This window comes from Rattus rattus, chromosome 15, assembly GCF_011064425.1.
Source record: "Rattus rattus isolate New Zealand chromosome 15, Rrattus_CSIRO_v1, whole genome shotgun sequence".
In the NCBI taxonomy this organism is placed as follows: domain Eukaryota; kingdom Metazoa; phylum Chordata; class Mammalia; order Rodentia; family Muridae; genus Rattus; species Rattus rattus.
The window spans coordinates 54,853,265-54,870,917 of record NC_046168.1 but is presented as its reverse complement, the minus strand read 5'-3'; the positions used below and the strand labels follow the sequence as shown (position 1 = coordinate 54,870,917).

The following is a 17,653-nucleotide window of genomic DNA, read 5'->3' as shown; positions in this document are numbered from 1 at the left end:
GAGGCAGCCTCAGCTGAACACAAGCTACCCCTAACGGGGGCGTCCCTTCAGATTCGCCCACGTTTGGGGTGAGAAGTTAGGTCTTTGCAACTCTGTGTGATCCATTGCTGGATCAGGGCTGTTTGTAGAAGGGGACATACCTCAGGGAAGGAGGCTCTCCTGCCTGAGAGCTGATTGTGTCAGCTTATGGTGTTCCCCCACAGAGGGGGAAGGAGCCTTCATTCCTGAGAGCTGTGAAGCCTCCTCACAGCTCTGCCGGGTGGCAGGTCTACTGTTTTGTGGAAACTGAGCTCCTTGAATGGCTCTGTTCCCCCACCCCCACACACACATACACAGACATGTGGCAGTTTACCTCCTAATGGTCAGCCTGTGCAGGAAGGCTACCCTGAAGCCTAGGTTTCACTTCTCAGCAAGAAGAGTTGTGTGACCTCTGCCCTAACTCATGCTTGTAGCCGTGCTGTGCCTAAGCCTCCTGTCCTGCTCCTAACTGGACGCCTGGCCATCTAAGTCCTCCCATTCCTTCCATTCCCAGCCCACAGTGCCCCTTTGTCTCCGGAATTCCTCACACTCACGCTGGCTGCACTCCAACGCTATGTGCAGCCCCATGCTGTGGCTCTCTTGTCTGTACCCTGGATCGACCCGAGGTCTCTTCTTATCGCGCAAGTGTAGAGGATTCACATACGGCCCAGCCTCCTTTTCCTGGTGCCTCCAGGGTACAAATCTAGGCTGCACAATGTGGCTGGTGCACACCTGAGACTTGGGGCTTGGAAACTGGGTCAAGGTAAAGGACAGCCTGCCTCCGTGCCGCCTTCACGTGCCTCCTGCGGTGCTCAACACAGAGCGGGGCCCCAACCCGCCCCAGGGACAAAGTTCGCTGTTCTAGTCTCTAAGGAAGCTGGCGCAGCCCAAGAGGTTGGGACCGTGGCAGGTGGGTCTGTCGATCCACAGCACACGGCGGCTTTGGTCTGCTCCGGGCAGGAGCTATGCGGTTGGCAGGATGGCTTTACAGCTTGGCTCTTCGAGACTAGCTGCTTCTGAGTACCTGCGCAGGGGCTGAGAGCGAGGCTAGAGGGGAGCGGGGGGAGCGAAGTGCGTTGAGACCCCGCTCTCTGCGTCAGCCATGTTTCACTAGCCAGAGTGGAGAGCCTTCCTTGGCATGGTGCTGTGCCCTGCATGGAGAGGCATTGGAATTCCTGTTCTTCCCTGGTGTCCTTCAGAGACATGGTGATCCCCTATGCCCCCTTGCTTCCCATCTCTTCTGCCTTGCCTGTCACCCTCCAGTGTTTTTTGAACCACGTTCTTTTGAGGGAAAGTTAGCCTTGTATGGGGGTTTAGCTTCTCCCCTTTATTAAGTTCATTGACCTCTCACCTAAAAAGTTTCCCCACTTCATTCTTGACCCTAACGATGATCCCATTGACCTTCCTTCCCAGTAGGAGAAGGGCTTATTATTGTTGTTATAATAATATTATTAGGTAATATTTATTACCGTAAATATTGATGAAGTGCTGAGAGTCAGGCTTTAACTCTAAAGGGAGGATACACTCTTTATCCCACACTGTCGATAGATGGTCTCTCCATGTCCCCGTGTGCACAGATGGTTAAGTGTGCTGTTCAGCTGCCATGGTGACAACAGCCCAGAGAGTCAGTTTGCAGAGGGAAGGGTTCCTCTGGACTTGCAGATTTGGAGGCTCAGTGTACGGCGGCTTGTGTCGTCACTCTGATTTGGGGTGAGGTAATAAGTCGCGGTGGGTACTTGTAGGGGATGAGGCTGCTCACCTCACGATAACCAGGGGGCAATAGAGAGAGAAGTGGTTGGGATCCAGCATATCCTTCACGGTGAGACCCCGCCCGTGGTGATTTGAAGGACAGTAGTCTCATAGGCTCATATCTTAGTCCCCAGTGGATAATCTGTTTAGGAAAGATTAGGAGGCGTGGCCTTGTTGGAGGAGGCGTGTCACTGGGAATGGGCTTTGGGGTTTCAAAGGCTCAGCCCAGGTCCCATTTCCCCATCCCTCTCTCCCTCTCTCTCCCCCTCTCTCCCTCTTCTCTCTGCCTGCTGCCTGAGGATGTAGCCCTCAGCGCCACGTCTCCTGCCACTGTGCTTCCCGCCATGATGATAATGGACTGATTCGAAGAAACTGTAAGCCAGCCCACAACAGAACAGCGACTAAGACCCACCCCCTAACAATTCTACCACATCTCCACAGCACCACCGGCTGGTGACCAAGCCTTCAAAGGGTGGGTCTCTGTGGGACACTGAGGACCCAATCTGCAACACAGAGTGACCCGTGTAAAGCCCACAGCCTGTAGGGTCCAGGCAAGAGGTGTTCCCTTCACCTCATCTCTCAGAACCCCGCACAGGGGCTCCCTTTAGGTGTCAAGTAATTGGGCACACACAAAGGAAACCGGAATGGTTCTTTTCCTAATGATTGCTCATTACTGGGGGCTAGGGAAGATGATGGTTTTGGTTTTGGAGAACTATCAGGTTCCAGAGACTGGATTTGGAAGTGCTATAAATTGATCCGAAATGTCCCAACAAAGGTTTCCAAGATAAGGGCTCAACCTTCAGCTTGCCGTCTTCAAGAGATGGGGCCTAGTGGCAGGTTTTATGCTGCTGTGAATGTGGTCAAGGTGACGTGTAATACCTTCCCCTCTCCCCGAGACCTGTTATTTCGTGTAAGCAATCCCTCCTTGAGATGAATGTGGAGTAGGCAGTTAGCAAAGAACAGGTGGGGAGGCTGTGGCAGCATCAGGTGGTCCAAGAGTCACCTGTGTGGATGTCACCTGGAAGTGGGCTGGGCCGGGAGGGAATGCGGGGTGCATTGTAGGCTCAGAGCCTCAGCCATATGATCAGAACAACAGTGGTGGCCTGGAGGCAACCTCCATCCACTGCCGTGCTGAGGCGGCTGGGGTACTGGTCCCAGAGCCCAGCGTGGAGCATGCTCTGTGTTCTTCCTCCGAACCCATCCTTGATCGGCCGACACCCAGGCATTCCTTTCTTTTCTCTGAGCCTCTGCACTGTGAACCTTGCACCCTTCCAAGGCTTCTGCGCAGCTCCAGGGCTTTAGACTCTCCCTGGCTCAGCTGCTCCACAGGAGGGACTCAAGAAAAGACTCCTTGTCCATTCAGAGCCCTCAGATGCTCCACTCGGCTACCGGCTACCGGTTTGCCTCTCTCCTCCATCCCTATTTGAGAGTGCGACGGTTGGGGGTGGGGTGCTGTTGGGAGCCAGCCCGATGATCATGTGCAGTGGACCAACCACGAGAGAAAGAGCACTGCCCCTCACTCCCTCCCACCCCACACTTTTCGAGTAGAGCTTTGAGAGGAAAATCACGAGTCAGTCAGTCATGAGGCGGAGGGCAGCCTCAGAGAGGAGTTCTGCGATTGTTCTATTAATTTCCCAGAAACACTCGGGCTTTTCTGAAATTGGCCAACCGCCCTGGTGGAAGAAGCTCCAAGGGAGCAGAGACAGGTGGGAGGCATCGCTTCCACGAACTGAGGCCTTACCAGCTGCCACCCGGTGCCTGGCTTCCCCGCGTCCATATGCTTCAGGTCTTAGCTGCCCATCCTTGCAGGGCGTTCTTTCCCAGAAGCCCTTGCTCGCCAAGAGAGCTCTCCTACTCTTGTCTCGAAAGGCCACGCTCCAAGCCATATGTCTCTCCTTCTACCACTTCCTGTTACCCACCACGCCTTTCACCCTCCGGCACAGTCTTCTGTTAGCAGTGTTCTCCATCTCAGTGGTTCTCAACCTTCCCAAAGCCTTAACCCTTTAATACAGTCCCTCATGTTGTAGTGACCTCCCCAACCATAAAATTATTTCATTGCTACTTCATAACTGTCACCTTGCTATGGTTATGAATCGTACTGTACAGATCTGTGTTTTCTGATGGTCTTAGGTCACCCCTGTGAAAGGACCACGCATCCCCTGCAAGGGGGTCCCGACCCACAGCTGGAGAGACATTGCTCTACCTGGAATTCAGCACCTGGGTCTGCTCCTGAACCTTGCATCCAGCCTTATGGCTGTGTGATGAGTATAGAATGATACAACATCATATATTTCACATACTGTAACAAAAATGGAAGGAATGCGTAAGAGACGCGTTTGCTCAGCCAGCTGTGACGCACCACGTGTGAGTGACATTTGATGACCGTTAACTGAGGATGGTTATACCTTTTCTTTCACAAGCTGGGCCTTGTGAGAGAGAAATGGATCATTTAAAATTATTTAGTTAAAAGTATTATTAAGCCTTATCTACCACCGGTGGGAATCAATCAATTAATTGATCATTTTGGGGACAAGATTTCAACCTCAAAATCTTTCTGCTTTAGTCTCCCAAGTGCCCAGATTCCAGATTCGAGGCACTACAACCAGCAGGAAAGAAGAGGAGCCCTCTCTATACGCATAGCTGTGTGAAGAGCTTGGAGGTCTTGTGTGCAACAGGACCTTTGGGGGACGCTGAACCTCGGTGTGCTCAGTTCATCTGCCTTTTGCTTTCTGGAAACTTCTGGAGCCTAGGTCCGGCTGACCCAAACAGCGCTCTCTCTGGAAATTTCTGTCTCCCTTCCCTTCCCTTCCTTTCCTTTCCCTCCTCTCTTCCTTTCCCTTCCCCTTTCCCCCTCTTTCATTCTTTCTATTTTTCTTTACTGAAAATGAATTTTTTCATACACTATATTCTGATTATGTTTTCCCCTCCAAGACCCTTCTTGCCTCCCCATCCTTCTGTCTCTTGTTAGAAAACAAACAGGCAAGTAAATGTTAATAATACAACAAAATAAAGTGAAACAAAACAAAACTGAACAAATCAGGGCTGGACTGAATGAATAAAGGAAAAAGCCAAAGGAAAAGAACAAGAGACACAGATGTAGAGACACCTTTGCACACACAGGAGGCCCACCTTTGCACACACAGGAGGCCCACCTTTGCACACACAGGAGGCCCACCTTTGCACACACAGGAGGCCCACCTTTGCACACACAGGAGGCCCACCTTCGCACACACAGGAGGCCCACCTTCGCACACACAGGAGGCCCACCTTCGCACACACAGGAATCCCACCTTTGCACACACAGGAGGCCCACCTTTGCACACACAGGAGGCCCACCTTTGCACACACAGGAGGCCCACCTTTGCACACACAGGAATCCCACCTTTGCACACACAGGAATCCCACCTTTGCACACACAGGAAGCCCACCTTTGCACACACAGGAGGCCCACCTTTGCACACACAGGAGGCCCACCTTTGCACACACAGGAGGCCCACCTTTGCACACACAGGAAGCCCACCTTTGCACACACAGGAGGCCCACCTTTGCACACACAGGAGGCCCACCTTTGCACACACAGGAGGCCCACCTTTGCACACACAGGAGGCCCACCCTTGCACACACAGGAAACCCCCCCCTGCACACCCAGGAAGCCACCCCTTGCACACACAGGAATCCCACCTTGCACACACAGGAGGCCCACCTTTGCACACACAGGAGGCCCACCTTTGCACACACAGGAGACCCACCTTTGCACACACAGGAAGGAATCCCACCTTTGCACACACAGGAGCCCCACCTTTGCACACACAGGAAGCCCACCTTTGCACACACAGGAGGCCCACCTTGAAACACACACACAGGAGGCCCACCTTTGCACACACACAGGAGGCCCACCTTTGCACACACAGGAGGCCCATTTTGCACACACACAGGAGGCCCACCTTTTGCACACACAGGAAGCCCACCTTTTGCACACACAGGAGGCCCACCTTTGCACACACAGGAGGCCCACCTTGCACACACAGGAGGCCCACCTTGCACACACAGGAGGCCCACTTTGCACACACACACACAGGAGGCCCACACACAGGAGGCCCACCTTCGCACACACAGGACACACAGGAGGCCCACTTTCAAGACACACAGGAGGCCCACCTTTGCACACACACAGGAGGCCCACCTTTTTGCACACACAGGAGGCCCACCTTGCACACACACAGGAGGCCCACCTTGCACACACAGGAATCCCCACCTTTGCACACACAGGAATCCCACTTTGCACACACAGGAGGCCCACCTTAGCACACACAGGAAGCGAACATTTGCACACAGAGGAGGACCACTTTTGCACACACAGGAGACCCACCGTTGCACACACAGGAAGCCCACCATTGCACACACAGGAGGCACACCTTTGCACACACAGGAGGCCCACCTTTGCACACACAGGAGGCCACACACACACAGGAGGCCCACTTTGCACACACAGGAGGCCCACCTTGCACACACAGGAGGCCCACCTTTGCACACACAGGGAATCCCACCTTTGCACACACAGGAGGCCCACCTTTGCACACACAGCCCACCTTTGCACACACAGGAATCCCACCTTTGCACACACAGGAAGCCCACCTTTGCACACACAGGAAGCCCACCTTTGCACACACAGGAGGCCCACCTCACACACCCCACCTTTGCACACACAGGAAGCCCACCTTTGCACACACAGGAAGCCCACCTTTGCACACACAGGAGGCCCACCTTTGCACACACAGGAGGCCCACCTTTGCACACACAGGAGGCCCACCTTTGCACACACAGGAGGCCCACCTTTGCACACACAGGAGGCCCACCTTTGCACACACAGGAGGCCCACCTTTGCACACACAGGAGGCCCACCTTTGCACACACAGGAATCCCACCTTTGCACACACAGGAAGCCCACCTTTGCACACACAGGAATCCCATTAAACTACAAGACTGTAAGCCATAGCATTTATATGCCAAGGACCTGTGACATATTGAATTAATTAATTAATCAGTTAACTAAAAATGTCTTTAAAATGCCCTGACAAAATTGAGTCCATTTTGGGCTGACCATCTATCGCCTGCCCCTAAGAGTGATTTGTATACCCGGTGAAACCTGTTAGAGAAAACAAGTCTTTTTTCCATTTGCAAGTGGTTGTCAACTGGAGACAGCTTCTGGGTTAGGGATGGGCGTTTGTGTCCCCTTGGACTCTTAATGCTGGTGTCCTTTCTTTGGGATTCACTCAGCAGAACATAACTGCAGTGGAAGTGTGGCAAGGGCAAAGTTCACATCCTATCGAGTAGGAAACAGAAAAGGAGATCACATGGGTTTTTTTTTTTTCCAGACCCACTTGTTAATTTTAAATAAGATATGGTTTCTGGAGGGTATTATTAGTGGAGGTAATTAAACTTCAGTGGGCTATTCCTCTTGACTTAAATTCTTTGAGGAGTAAACCTCCCCACCCCCCCACAACCTAACACACACAAAGTTTCCTTGGTAGTCACCTTGGGCAACCTAGGCAGGTTCCCAATCCTTAAATGAATAAGGGATCATTTTGGGAGCTGAGGATTCAGTTTGATATCTGAAGGTCATGCATCAGGACCAAAGCTATTTTTCGAGGCATGCATTTGAGAAACTAGAGGCAGCGAGGGACCCGCCGTAAGCTTGTCAGTGCTTGAAGTCACTACATATGGATTGCCTAGGCCTTCAATATACTGAGATCATTCTTCCTGTGCTGTTACCGGGGTGTGTGTGTGTGTGTGTGTGTGTGTGTGTGTGTGTGTAGATAAGCTTAGTCAGTAACAAGCAAAAAAAGCGTGGGACGTGATCTTAGATGCCCATGTAAAAAAGTAGGGTTTGGTGGCAAATACCTAACCCTAAACTAGGGCATGCTACACCCTCTGTGGCAGCCTGCTTCTGTCCATTTAAGTTATAGCAAGCCCCTCATCTGGTGCTCAGGCCTTGCACATAGTGACTATACGTTGATCTTTGCATAACTCTTGGGAGAGGCTGTCTTTTGTGGGTGGAAAGGAGACAGTGTGGCTAGATGACCTTTTGAGCAGTCTATAGGGGAAGTTTTCCTCACCATTCTGTCTAAATTTACTTATAAATTATTGTTTGCTTTCTAATGTTATAATAAAGACCATGACCAAACAAACAAACAAACAAAACTGGGGGAGGGATGCTTAATGTGGTCTACACTTCCACACCACAGTCCATCCCAGAAATCAGGATAGGAACTCAAGTAGAAATCCAGAGGCAGGAACAGAAGCAGAGGAACACTGCTTGCTAGCCTGCTGTCCTGGTAAGTTTGATGTCAACTTGACATAACATTTGACACAAGCTAGAATCATCTGAAAGAAGAGAACTCCAGCTGAGGAAATGCTAACATAGGATCTAGATGTAGAACATTTTCTCAGTTAGTGATCAATGGGTGAGGGCACAGACCACTGTGGGTGGCGCCATTCCCTGGGCCGGTGGTCCTGGGTGCTAAATGATAGCAGGCTGAGCAAGCCAGTAAGCAGCACCCATCCATGACCTCTGCATCAGCTCCTGCCTCTAGATTGTCTTCCTGTGTGAATTCCTGTCCAGATTTCCTTCAGTGATGGACTACAATGTGGGAGTATAAGCCGGCTAAATCCTTTCCTCCCCTACTCCCCTTCAGTTATTGTATTTCATCACAGCGATGGAAATCCTAACGAAAGACACTTGCTCACTATGGCTTGCCTAGACTGCTTTCTTGTTTTGAAGTGGCACCGCTCACAGTGGGCTGGGCCCTCCTCCATCAATCCACTGCTCAAGAAGATGCCTCACAGATCTGTAATGGGGCAATCTAATGGAGGTATTTTCTCAACTGATCTTCCTCCTTCCCAAATGACCCTTCCTGCTGTCAACTTGACAAACAAAACAAAACAAAACAAAAAACTAAACAGTGCAACCAGCTATGGCAGTGTCTTCTTCGCCTACAGGTTTTTGGTAAGGGCTTTTAGAAATGAGAGCTTTTCAAGTCAGCCCAGGGCAGACGTCTTGCCCACCTTAAAGCCTCTGGCTCTTGGACACAGGCCTAAAGTCTGGGATTCTTGTCTTTCATCAGCAACTAAAGCCAACCAGACCTTCTGCATTCCCAGTGCCTGTTGCTGATAAGCGTTCAACAAACACCGCTCTTCCGAGTAAACCACACCTATAAGCTGACAGACACCTTGCGGATTTCTTAAAGAGCACAGTCACATCAACAAAAACATGGATGCACGGCGTAGAACTGGACCACGGCACACTGCTGCTTTTTTTTTCAGAGTAGCCTGGCAGCTAGATCGGCATTCCTCTGCCTTGGCTTTGTGGGCTGTCGTCTGTATCTGCTCCCCTTTTGGGTTAAGCTCTCACTGCTGTGGAGACTGGTGAGGAAGGGGGATGAAAAGCAACAGAGCACGTTCAGCAGAGCACGAGTGGCGCGCCTTATATATGTGGCTACCATAAGTAAGACCCCAGGAGGACTCACACCGGAACTGGCCAGAAGCTGGGTCAGCATACTTGTGGGCAGTGAGCAGACTCCCAAGGACGGGGGTGGAAGGCACCGGAGTGAGCAGATCACAGGGGCCCAGCTCTCCACCCGCGTTCAGCACTGCTATACTGAGACGAATACGTATTTCCTAGGTCTTTATTGTGAGTGTGCTTTAATTTTCTTTTTCCCTTGATAATGAGCAAATCTGTGGGAAGTCAGTCATTCATCCCATCTTGGTTGACAGTTGATGGACGCTTCCTTTATGCTCTGTTATCTTGAGCAGGGAGCTGTCAGCTAAGCAGGTGACTGGCTGGGCTGTTATATGGCAGCCTAGTGGCTTTGAATGCTGTTTGGACACCTTGGAGAAAACACCGCTCCTGCTACAAGCAACACTCGCCACCGTGGCTGGCAGACGCAGCAGTTACAACTGCTCCAGTGTGCCGGCTCTGGAAAACACCACTCTGGCCGTCCCAGGCCTCAGTGATTTCCAGACGACCAAGCACGAAGACACTCTGGAAAGCCCGGTCCTCCACTGTGGCTGCAGAGCTCTGCCCTTCCTTCCTTCAACAGGTAGAGTGAGGAGGGGTACTCACTCAGTGACTCAGCAAAAAGCCTGTGGTTGGCAGATGCTAGTTCTTAGGAAGGTGGAAGGCGAGCTGTCATTGGTGCAAAGTACAGCTCCGTCTTTATGTGCCACACCCCCGGGCGCAGCAGCACGACTAGGTCGTTCCCTCTTTGTCCTTTGAGTCAGCGAGGGCATCTTCTGGGTTCTGTCTGCTTGCGTTGCATTATTATTTTCAATAAAAGACACCTCCTCGGTGGCCTTTTCTTGGTTACTTGTGGTCGTTGTCCTGGATAGGGCAGGCTGAACCGATAACATGAGGAGTGTCCATGGCTATGTCAAAGGTGACAGTCGTAGCGGCATCTCTGGCAGTAGAAACACAAGCAAGAAGGTAGCCAAAGAGCTCAGGGCGTGAGTGGGAGCAGGGGTAGGGAAGGTTTGGAGTCAGGGAAGATGGAGAAGCAACCTGAAGACTCTGAAGACTCTGAAGACTCTGAAGCAGATTCGGGCTCCAGTTACTGGAAGACTCCAGAGAAATTCCAAGGCCCAACGGTCCAAGGGGCTGGACCCACAAGGCTTGAGGACTTTACACCTGCTGTTAAGGGCTAGGGCCAAGGGTTCTAGAACCCTCGGGAGCTGTGGCACAGGCAGGTGCCGAGTGCTCTTAGAGCTGCTCCTCGGCAAGTGCCGAGACGCTGGTAGTCACGGCCCAGAGCAGTGAGCCCACTACGGAAGTACCTAAAACTGTAGGCGTCTGTCTTCTGCACCCTGGAACCACAGACCTCTAGTTCTAAGGGCCTAAGAGTCACAGGCATCCGAATCTGTCAGCTCAGCGGTGCTCAAGGGCCCAGGCCTACCAATTCCGAAAAGCTATTCTTTGTCCTTTGGTGATTTCCGTCTGAGGGGAGCAAAATGACCTCAGTAAGCTGACTGGCCCCAGGAGCAGCTAGCTGGCTGGTCTCTGTGATTCTCTCACTCAGGGACTCCAGAGACATCCGAGACCGGCCATTCATTGGGTTATGAGAACAGAGGCCACAGCACGTACAGAGAATTGACCGAGGGCTCCAGCTAATCAGAAGGGTGTGGACGGAACAGCTCCAAAACCCATCTGCAGCCCCTTCCCTTAGCTAAGAGCTTGTTTACTAATAATTTTACTAACTGTTTTCCTCAGTTTCTTTATCTGTCTCCTCTCCCCTCTGCCTAGAACTCCCCTTTTCCTTCCTCCTCAGTTCTACCCTAGCTTTGAAGTTCAATATTTTTTTTCCCACTGGAAGTGGCATTAAGAGTGTCCTCATATTTAAGGGTCAGGCAGATGTAAGCGGGTTTTGGAAATTCTATGCATTGGTGCATAGCAATGATTCCCAGTGGGGGTGACGTTCCTCCTAGAAGCCATTTGCACCTGAAGACATTTTAAATAATCCTAACAGGAGAGCCAGAGGCCAAATGCAGCTGACAGAGACTTGGGGACATACTCAACACCGTATGCAGCACAGGGCAGTCCCACACAAAGGGCTGACCAGCCCCAGCTGAACACAGATACTAGCTGGAGAAAGTTTGTCCCAAGGTACTTAGGAGGTCGCCCCCTTTTATTCTTGGCCATTAAAAAAAGCTGCTCAGTTTCCTCTCTTGAAAGGCACACTCCTGGGGCTGGAGAGATGGCTCAGTGGTTAAGAGCACTGACTGCTCTTCCAGAGGTCCTGAGTTCAACTCCCAGCAACCACACGGTGGCTCACAGCCATCTGTAATGGGATCCGATGCTCTCTTCTGGTGTGTCTGAAGACAGCTAAGTGTACTCACATACATAAAATAAACATATAAACAAAAAATAATAAAATTATGAAAGAAAGAAAGAAAGAAGGGAAGAAAGAAAGGAAAGAAGGAAGGAAGGAAGGAAGGAAGGGAAGAAAGAAAGAAAGAAAAGCACACTCCTCACCAGGCCAGAGGTTCAGGTTGGGCAGTGCTGCACCACAGTTCTAGAGCAAACATTCGGGCCCTTCGTGGTCCTGGCAGCTCTGGGTGCAGAATCCCCTTCCACGAGCCAACTTCCCCAAGAGCAAGCCTACTGCTGTCCATAGGGTGTGGGGGAAGGGGACCTGGGTGTGTGCAGCTTTGTGTGCCTAACCGCTTCTTACGTGTGCTTAACCCAGTCCTCCTGCTTTGGGTACACGTCACCACTTGCAGAAGCCCGTCCCTGTCTATTCCCGATCCTTCTGTAGCTGTGTCTGAGATCGGATCTACTTGTTATAGGCCATCAGGATGCCACTCTCTCTGACCTGAGTTGGTTCCCCACCTGCTTGCTGTCTTTCAGGACTGCTGCTGGTCCCTTCTGTTACCTCCTCTCTGTGCTCACGTTCTAACCCACTGCTCTGCTACCATTGTCATAGGGCTGGGGAGGGCCTCAGAGACGGATGTGTTCAGTCCATTGAAATCCTCCAAGTTGTGTCTGGCACAGCACTGCTGACAGAATTCTTTTCACTTAACTCTCTAGAAACAAGAGTTGAAGGACAGCACCAGACAGGAGGTAGACGAGCCCTGCAACTTTAGTCCTCGTAAGCCTCTGTTTCCCTGCTTGTAAAATGTGTGCTTTGGAGAAGATGGGCGTGAGGGAAGGATGCAGGGGATTGAAGATGACACACCTTACCACCGTCATCCCCATGGTTGGGATTACCGCCATCTTCTCCTTCTAGTGTATGATTAAAAAGTTGTGTCTTGTGGGGACAAGGACAGAATGGGACTCTTAGACAGGTCTAACCCAACATACCAGTGTGTATATCTGTCTGGTGGGGACAAGGACAGAATGGGACTCTTAGACAGGTCTAACCCAACATACCGGTGTGTATATCCACTGCCTCATTTTCTTGCCAGAGGCTTCCAGTTTGGTTGGCAGAGGGGCGACCAACAGGCCAATTGGACTGGGCTCTTTAATGCCAGCGGCAGCCCAACAGAGCAGAACATCAGTGACTCCAGCTCCAGGTACAGTCCCCAGTGAACGGTGAGGGGGGAAGGGGAAGCCCAACCCGAGGGGACTCTGAAGTTCCTACCCCATTGCTTGTCCCTAGAGCTGCCCTCATGGGAGGAGTGCCTTGGTCTTCACTTTCACCACATTTGGGGTCCTCTCTGAATCCCTTCCGTGAGGGGTGAGTGGCTATGAGGAGTAAGGGATAGGACCCTACCCTAACCCTGTGGAGATATTGGCCTTTCGGGTAGTGTAGGACAGGAGCTCTGGTTCTGAGCCCTCATTAGTGTGTGGGAACAAGAGTTGTGTCTGTAGAGCAGAATTTCAGAACTTGAGTTGGCCAATGCTTGTGTGTGAGGGAGGGTATGGGGGCATCAGGGAGTGGAGATGGGACAGGGGTTCCCTGATTCTTTGAAGTTCATGGCCCAGACACAGAGGTTTCCCCATGGCCAGGGCCGAATGATCTCTTTCAAGACAACACTTGCTAGAGCATTCATACCATCTTCTCCTGTTGTTTCTTCTTGGTCTATTGACACATTTAAAGCTAAAGTCGGGAACCAAGGACCCTTCTGCTGACGTGGGGAGGAGCTTGACAGTGTTTGTTGAATGGATAAAAGTGGAATATTTTAGGTGAACACATATTTTTTTCAAGGAGGGATTGTGTGGCCAAAACTGGATGCTTTCTCTGTTTGGAGCTGTGCATGGTAGGAACCCGTGAGGTAACGGTTTCCAGGGCCCAATTAAGCTGTTTTGTCCTTTGATTCCCCCTCTCCCCCAGTCTCTAAGTATGAACTGTCAGATCTGCTTCCCTGAGAACAGGGCCTGAGCTTTCTTTGTAGTTAGTCTTGACCCTAGCCATTGAATTAACCTTGGAGAGAAGAAGTGAGGTGCTTCGCAGGGTCCCAAACAAGCCTGCTTTTGTCAAAACTTTGAAAAAGTAAAACGTGACTACAGCATCAGACATCGAGCAGGCATATGTCCACAGGACAACCCAAGTGTGTCAGATGCGTACACGCCATGATCAGGCTTCAAGAATCTGATGCTTGCCTCTTGGGACCAGAGTTCTTCCTTCCAATGGGCAGTGGGAGCATAGGCAGCCTAGCAGGGTCCTGGGGTGTCACAGGACAGTGAGTGTACCAAAGTTGTCGTTCAGGTGGTGGGTAGTTTGTCACGTCCTGCCCATTTAGATGTGAGGACGTCTAGGTAAATGAGCAGGTGCCCGCCTCTCTGGGGAGCTTCTTGGGAGAGTGAGTTGAAAGACCTTAGACAGAGAATACTGGAGGGAGCAAGATGGACAGGCCCAAGGAGGCCGCTTCTGGACAGATGTTCTCAGTCAATGGCTGAAGCCATTGGATAGTGCATCAATTTGATCATCACTGTGACCAATACTTGATATAAATAACTTAAAGGAGAAAAGATTCACTCACTCTTCACTCATTCATTCATTCATTCATTCATTCATAGGTTTCAGTTCATCATGGTTGGTAGAGTTTGGCAGAGCAGTAGCAGGAGAGAGCCAGGGCAAAAAATGGCTCCCAAGGACAAACCCGTAGTGGTATGAGCAGGCCTCTGAGCAGGCCCCACCATCCACATTCCATTCAAAGTTTGAATCCAGGGATGGATGAAACCACTCATTAGGTCGGAGCCCTCAAGATCTCATCTCTGGAAAGGCCCTCACAGACACACCCAGAGGTGTGTCTTCTCATGTGTGCTTCTCAACCCAATAAAGTCGGCAGCCAAGAATAGCCATTCGTGAAAATGTACACACAATACTGTGGGTGTTGTAAATCTGCCTGAGAACCCGTGGCTGGGGAGCTCGCAGGTACCAGGGGTGAATAACTATTGTTACTTTCTAAACTGAGATAGCATTGAGCCACCATCTAACAATGTATATATCCACAGAGTAGCTCTGCTCTCAGCCCCCTTCGGAGAAGCTTCTCTGTGTAGCAAATGGTGACTAATGTAGAAACTCAACAACTGTCCAAAGTACAGAGAGGACCAGCATCTGTGGATGCTCAGCCATAGATGGGCTATCACACACTCACCCTTCGGGACCATATGGGCTATCACACACTCACCCTTCAAGACTATATGGGCTATCACATACTCACCCTTTGGGACCATATGGGCTATCACACAATCACCCTTTGGGACCATATGGGCTATCACACACTCACCCTTCAGGACCATATGGGCTATCACACACTCATCCTGGAAGAATTGTATGAGTCAGTGGTCAGGGAAGACCAGGATCAAACTGTGTCTCTTGAACATTACAGCTCTGTTGTACCTGAGAGCTCATAGCAGCCACAGTTGCTGCACAAGGAAACCTAGACAAAGTCAAGCCAGTCAATATTCCAATGTGGAAGGGGAAGGGCTCTAGCTGAGGTGCTGTTGGCAGTTGATGCCTTCCCTGGGAGAGAGCCAGTTTTCCTTAGGAGAGTGGCCCCTGCAGTCTACTGCTCTCCAGAGGATGGTGCACACCCCTGCATCTAAGGCAGCACTCCTTGGACCCAGCAGGATCTAGATTTATTATGTGCATGTATGAAATTCTCAAAAGAGTCATAAAAATACCTTACTCAAGAACCAGGGATTAACCATCTACTGTCTCGTGGTGTCCCAGGGGCCCTTACACAGGAAGAGCTGTGGGCCCACACCCAGCATCATAGTCCTGAGGCCTGGCCGTAGTGTGTGACCATGCCGCGACACTCAGACTACTCTGTGTACCTCAGAACATCTGCCCACTTGGTTTCCGACACTGTCACCACATGCTTACCTTTTCAAAGCTTGGATAAAAACATGGGCTCTGTCCCTAAATTCCCCAACAGCCAGCGTCTTCTCTTCCTCATCCTCATCCTGTTTCTGTACTTTGTTCCCTTTCCGCTCCCTTTCCCCTCCCCTTCTCCTCCTCCTCCCCTACCGTCCCCTCTTCCTCCCTCTTCTCTCTCCCTCCCTTCTCCTCCCCTCTCCTCATATGAAGCCATCTGCCTTTCTTTCACTTCCTGTCATTTTTCTTGGCCCACATTTCTTTCTCCTTTCCTTCTCATCTCCCTTGCTCTCCCTTTTTCTCTACTTTGTAACTGCTTTAAACTTTATAAGATTATAATATTGTAACTTTGTACCTTTATAACTTTATGACTACTTCAGAACAACTTTATAATTCAGAGCCTCCCTTTTCCCTCACCTTTGAGTCCTCAGGGGTGGGGACATCACTAGAGTCTGTTTACTAGATTTTAGAACTTAGAGGCTCTTCAGTCAGCAATACTAGGCCCCACCACACCCACCCCTGGACCTATTTTCTTTTGGAGAGCTCCCACCTGACCAAGAATCCCCTTGGTCAGAATAAGTGTCTTGACCCCCCACCCGAACTTTGTGGAACAATTCCAAATTCAAATCTCAACTTTCGTCTATTCCTAAAAAACGTGTCTGCTCCTCCTGCTCAGACAGTAGATGTGGGCGGTGGGTGTGTTTCTGAGTTTCTTACCACACATCCTCCTGCACTGAGTGGTGATGGGTACAGGTCCAAAATGACTTGAACTAAGTCCCACTGCTGTCTCTTTGTGAGCATCAGAGCAACGAAGTCTAATAACCAGGATGACAGCAATCGGAAGCTTTGGCCGCAGACCTGTGCACAACCCTTGGGCAGCTGTTGGCCCTGTGTGTGAGACGGCGTTCAGTGTATGTGGTCCTTGTGTGGGGAGAATGAATAACGTAATCAGAACCAGGCCACATATGGGAGATTTCTCACCTGGATGAATGAGCAGCTCGAAAACGTGCTGGAAAGCTCCTGGCAGCAGATTTCCAGTCTCCATGGAGGGCTCAAAACGGACAGATGTATATATATATATATATATATATATATATATATATATATATATACACACACACACGTCATCCCAGTTAACAACTCTGTGTCTGGGATGCAGAATATCTTCGTGGTATTATTCAACTACTGAATAATTCATTGCTTGCCATATTTTATCCCTCCTCCTCCTCCTCCCTCCTCCCCCCTCCTCCTCCTCCTCCTCCCTCCTCCCTCCTCCTCCTCCTCCTCCTCCCTCCTCCTCCTCCTCCTCCTCCTCCTCCTTTGGTGAGCTGGGTGCTTTGGCTCCTCTGGCCTGACCTATGTCTCAGCCTGCTCTGGGGAGGTAGCCGTCTCCCTGATAGTTGCCCACTCTGTCTTGCAGGGTTTAGCGTGAAAGTCAGAGGCACTGCCCAGAGTGGGTGAGACTTGGCTTGGATCTGGAGGACCCTGCCTACAGCTTGCCGTCACCGGGGTGCAGCTGTATGCCAGCCATTTATTTGCTGAGCACATTCTGTGAATTACTGCTGGGTAAATTCTCACCCTCACACCTTTGCGTTGGGCGCTATTACGATCTCACAGCACAGCTGAAGGGACTGAGTCACCTCCAGGTGGTATGAGGTAGAGAGACAGCACGCCAGGGTAGTGTTGACTCTGGGGTCCCAGCTCTGGTGGGAGATGTGAGAGGGATTCTTCACCTGGGCTGTGGGCTGGTCACCCATGATGGTGAGCACTGCTTAAATGTCCATCCATACATCTCTCCCCGCCCTTGACTGTTGGACCAAACCTGGGTTTAAGAAGACTGCTTCTCTGCAGATTTCCCAAGGAAGATACATATAGAGAGGTGGCCTATTTTAACCCTAATATGGGAAAACTCACTTACTTTAGGCTCATTTACTCTCTCCCCTTCCTCTCCCATTTTTTTCTGAAGGTGGGTGCAGTGAACTTTATTGATGGTATTGAAAGAGTAGGGCTCCCTGGGCCCCTCCTGTTATTCTGGGATGGTAACTGTGAGGGAGATGGTCAGTGTTGAGGGC

At 50.8% G+C, this 17,653-nt stretch overlaps 1 protein-coding gene across 1 annotated transcript in view; it reads left to right on the top strand.

Annotated features, from left to right (window-relative positions):
- The window catches only part of St8sia5 (ST8 alpha-N-acetyl-neuraminide alpha-2,8-sialyltransferase 5), a 61,812-nt gene that overhangs the window by 9,005 nt on the left and 35,154 nt on the right, over nt 1-17,653 (top strand). Inside the window, exon 2 of the mRNA XM_032885518.1 lies at nt 12,724-12,831. Within this exon, the coding sequence (XP_032741409.1) occupies nt 12,724-12,831 (108 nt within the window). The remainder of the gene's footprint in view (nt 1-12,723; nt 12,832-17,653) is intronic.